The following is a 3,497-nucleotide window of genomic DNA, read 5'->3' as shown; positions in this document are numbered from 1 at the left end:
ACTCTAAACACATTAATTTAATGTAGTTTAGTTGTTCAAATTTATATCCCTTGTTTAATGTGTTTTATTAGTCTCATCCACATTAACAAATATAAATAGTCAAGATCACTAACCGGGAAAAGTAATCATTTGACTGTTGACAAACCTTTTGTACTAAAAAACTCTTATTGACACCAACATTCTTAATTTATTTCTTTTTTTCTTGATGCTCTTAAAGCCTTTTAACATCATATAAGCTTTTATTGTTGCATATGAATCAATTATTTCACAATGGCCAGGGTCCTATATTATGTTTTCCTAACTTTCTTTCTACCATTGTTAATTGCAGCCCAACAAACAAACAATTCTGTTGCAGTTGGTGCATCCCTCATAGCAACAGACAACATCGTACCATGGCTCTCACCCGCAGGCGATTTCGCCTTTGGGTTCCAACGAATTAACGGCCAAAATTTATTCGTGTTATCCGTATGGTATGACAAGATACCGGACAAGACCATCATTTGGTATCCAGATACAAATCCTATGGTACCTAGAGGATCGAAGGTAGAGCTAACTAATGAACGTGGTCTCGTACTAAGTGACCCTCAAGGTAGAGAAGTATGGACCTCGGGAAACTTCTCGGATCTGGCATATGGTTTTATGAATGATACGGGTAACTTTGTGCTTGTTGGTAACGGTTCACGCAAGATATGGGAGAGTTTTAGCTTTATGGGAGATACCATATTGCCTACTCAAGTTATGGCTAGAGGTGGAGTGATCAATTCGAGAAAGAGCGAAACAAACTTCACTAGAGGAAGATTTCAGTTACGTCTTCTTCAAGATGGAAACCTCGTTCTTAATGCTCGAGCTATACCGTCCTATTATGCTTATAAATCTTACTATTCTAGTAACACATCTGATGCCGAACAACTGATCTTTGACACAAGTGGGTACATGTATTTAATGAGAAGAAACGATCGAAGATTGGACCTTACCCCAAGAGGTGCGTTGCCGTTAGGAGATTATTATCATAGAGCTACAATAGGCTTCGATGGAGTTTTTACTCAATATTATCACCCAAAGACTCTAACAGGTAATACAAGCTGGGAGGTAATATGGTTTGAGCCAGAAAACATATGTAAAACAGGAGATGTTGAAGGTAGTGGAGCTTGTGGATTTAACAATGTTTGCGGTCTTGTTAATAGCACGCCAACTTGCGAGTGCCAACAGGGGTTTTCTTTACTTGATCCAAGCGATCCGAATGGTGATTGCAAGCCGGATTTTACGCCAAGTTGTAGTGAAGATGAAGAGAACAACGGGGAAGAGATGTTCGATTTCATTGAATTTACTGATATTGATTGGCCGTCATCAGACTATATGCACATGATACCTATTAGCGAACAAGAATGTCAAAAATCCTGTTTGGAAGATTGCTTATGTGCGGTTGCTGTTTATGGGAGCAATGAATGTTGGAAGAAGAAGATTCCATTATCTAATGGAAGAAAGGATAATTCGGTTAATAAGAAGGTGTTTTTGAAGTTCAGAAAAAGCGATAGTCCTTCTGGATCTGTTCCACCGTTCTTAGGAAATAAAAAAGATAAGAGAAGTTTAATAATCTTGGGATCAGTCCTCGTAAGTACCTCGATGTTTGTAAATGTCATATTAATTGTTGCGGTTTGTGTTGGTTTCTTTTTAATACACAAGGCAACAAAAAACATTCATCTAAGTAGAAATACAATCGACACAAACGTACCGCATTATACATATCAGGAGCTAGTAGAAGTTACTTCTGACTTTAAGGATGAACTAGGAAAGGGGGCTTTTGGGATAGTATATAAAGGGGTAATAGGTACAAACATAGTAGCAGTGAAGAAGTTAGATAGGGCGTTTCAAGATGCCGATAAGGAATTTAAAACCGAGATCAATGCTATTGCGAGGACTCATCACAAAAACTTGGTTCAACTTCTTGGGTACTGTGATGATGGTGAGCAACGGTTATTGATTTATGAGTACATGAGCAATGGAACTTTGTCGGACTTTCTTTTTGGAGACATGAGACCAACTTGGAAACAAAGGAGTTATATTGGTGTAGGCATCGCAAAGGGACTTTCCTATCTCCATGAAGGGTGTACTACACAGGTTATCCATTGTGACATTAAGCCTCAAAATATTCTTCTTGATGAATATTACAATGCGAAAATTGCTGACTTTGGATTGGCAAAACTCTTGATGATGAGTGCAAGTGCCACAAGTACCGGAATAAGAGGAACAAAGGGATACATTGCTCCTGAATGGTTTAGGAACACCCCTATCACGGTAAAGGTTGATGTGTATAGCTTTGGCGTGTTGCTACTAGAGATCATTTCATGCCGAAAGAGTTTGCTCTTTGAGAGTGGGAACGAGGACAGGGCTATCTTAACAGATTGGGCGTGGGATTGCTATAAAGAAGGAAGAATTGATGCATTTGTTGAAAACGATTTGGAGGCTTTAGATGACTACAAGAATCTAACAACGTTTCTGATGGTTGGTCTTTGGTGTGTGCAAGAAAATCCTCTTTTGCGGCCAACCATGAGGATGGTCACTCAGAGCCTTGAAGGAGTCATTGAAGTAATTGAACCTCCATGTCCGTTCCCTTCATCTGCTAGATATAGTTAATATTCGAATCGCCATTCAATGTGTAACTTAAGTGTTTTATACATCAATGCTCCTATAAAATGGTAAACGGATAAGGTTTATCAGGTGGAGTATTTTATTTGATGAGATGTACACACGGCTTATTAATACCGTTTCCGATCATTTCCCCTTTCCTTTGATCACCCCAAGATATGCTTTTAGTGAGGTTTGAACTTGAACCTCTTTAAAGGAAATCAAGGCCTACCACTCAGCTATCTTGTGATGGTGTGTATTACAAGCTTATTGTTTCTCTTATACATAGCATTTTTTCTATGTCCATCTTAGTAGTACTAGGTTTGATTACAAACTTATTTGACCACCGAACCGGATCTTTGAGGTCTATTGTGGCAAGGTATTGTGCGTATATGTGGCATTTTAGGGTGATTCCTATGGGTTTATTTGTTGCGGCCTTTGGATGTTGTGGAATATGGTGTTGTGATTTTATGTAACTTTAGGTTCTTGGGGTTTATTGGGCTTCGATATAGGAGGGTGCATAGGCGGATCGGATCTCACTTTATTCAAATGTGGTTGGTGTTTGTAATAGATTCATTGTACTATTCATTGTGTGTATGTTGGTAGATCATCAGATATCACAATCATTGTACCTCACATGATCTTCGGATCCTTATATATTGATATATATCTATATACCTCACACGTAAAGATCATGTATCTATAACAACAAATAATTACGATTTTTTTTTATAATTAGTCCCCGAGTTCATTATGATCATGTTAATAAGCTTAATCGTTTAGCTTTCTCTGCTGGTGTGCAACCGTACGGTTGCAGGATGCAACTGTACGGTTAGAACACGCAACCGCACGGTTGCAACGTGCTGTATGTA

General features: G+C 38.5%; 1 protein-coding gene across 1 annotated transcript; it reads left to right on the top strand.

The window, feature by feature from the left end:
* The first annotated feature begins 270 nt into the window (after window positions 1-270).
* LOC139875662 (G-type lectin S-receptor-like serine/threonine-protein kinase LECRK3) lies at window positions 271-2,634 on the top strand. The gene has a single exon (XM_071862977.1). The coding sequence runs from the start codon at window positions 271-273 to the stop codon at window positions 2,632-2,634; it is 2,364 nt and encodes a 787-aa protein (XP_071719078.1).
* Window positions 2,635-3,497: the final 863 nt, after the last annotated feature.

Source organism: Rutidosis leptorrhynchoides, chromosome 11 (genome assembly GCF_046630445.1).
Source record: "Rutidosis leptorrhynchoides isolate AG116_Rl617_1_P2 chromosome 11, CSIRO_AGI_Rlap_v1, whole genome shotgun sequence".
Taxonomy (NCBI): domain Eukaryota; kingdom Viridiplantae; phylum Streptophyta; class Magnoliopsida; order Asterales; family Asteraceae; genus Rutidosis; species Rutidosis leptorrhynchoides.
This window is presented reverse-complemented; position numbering and strand designations above follow the sequence as displayed.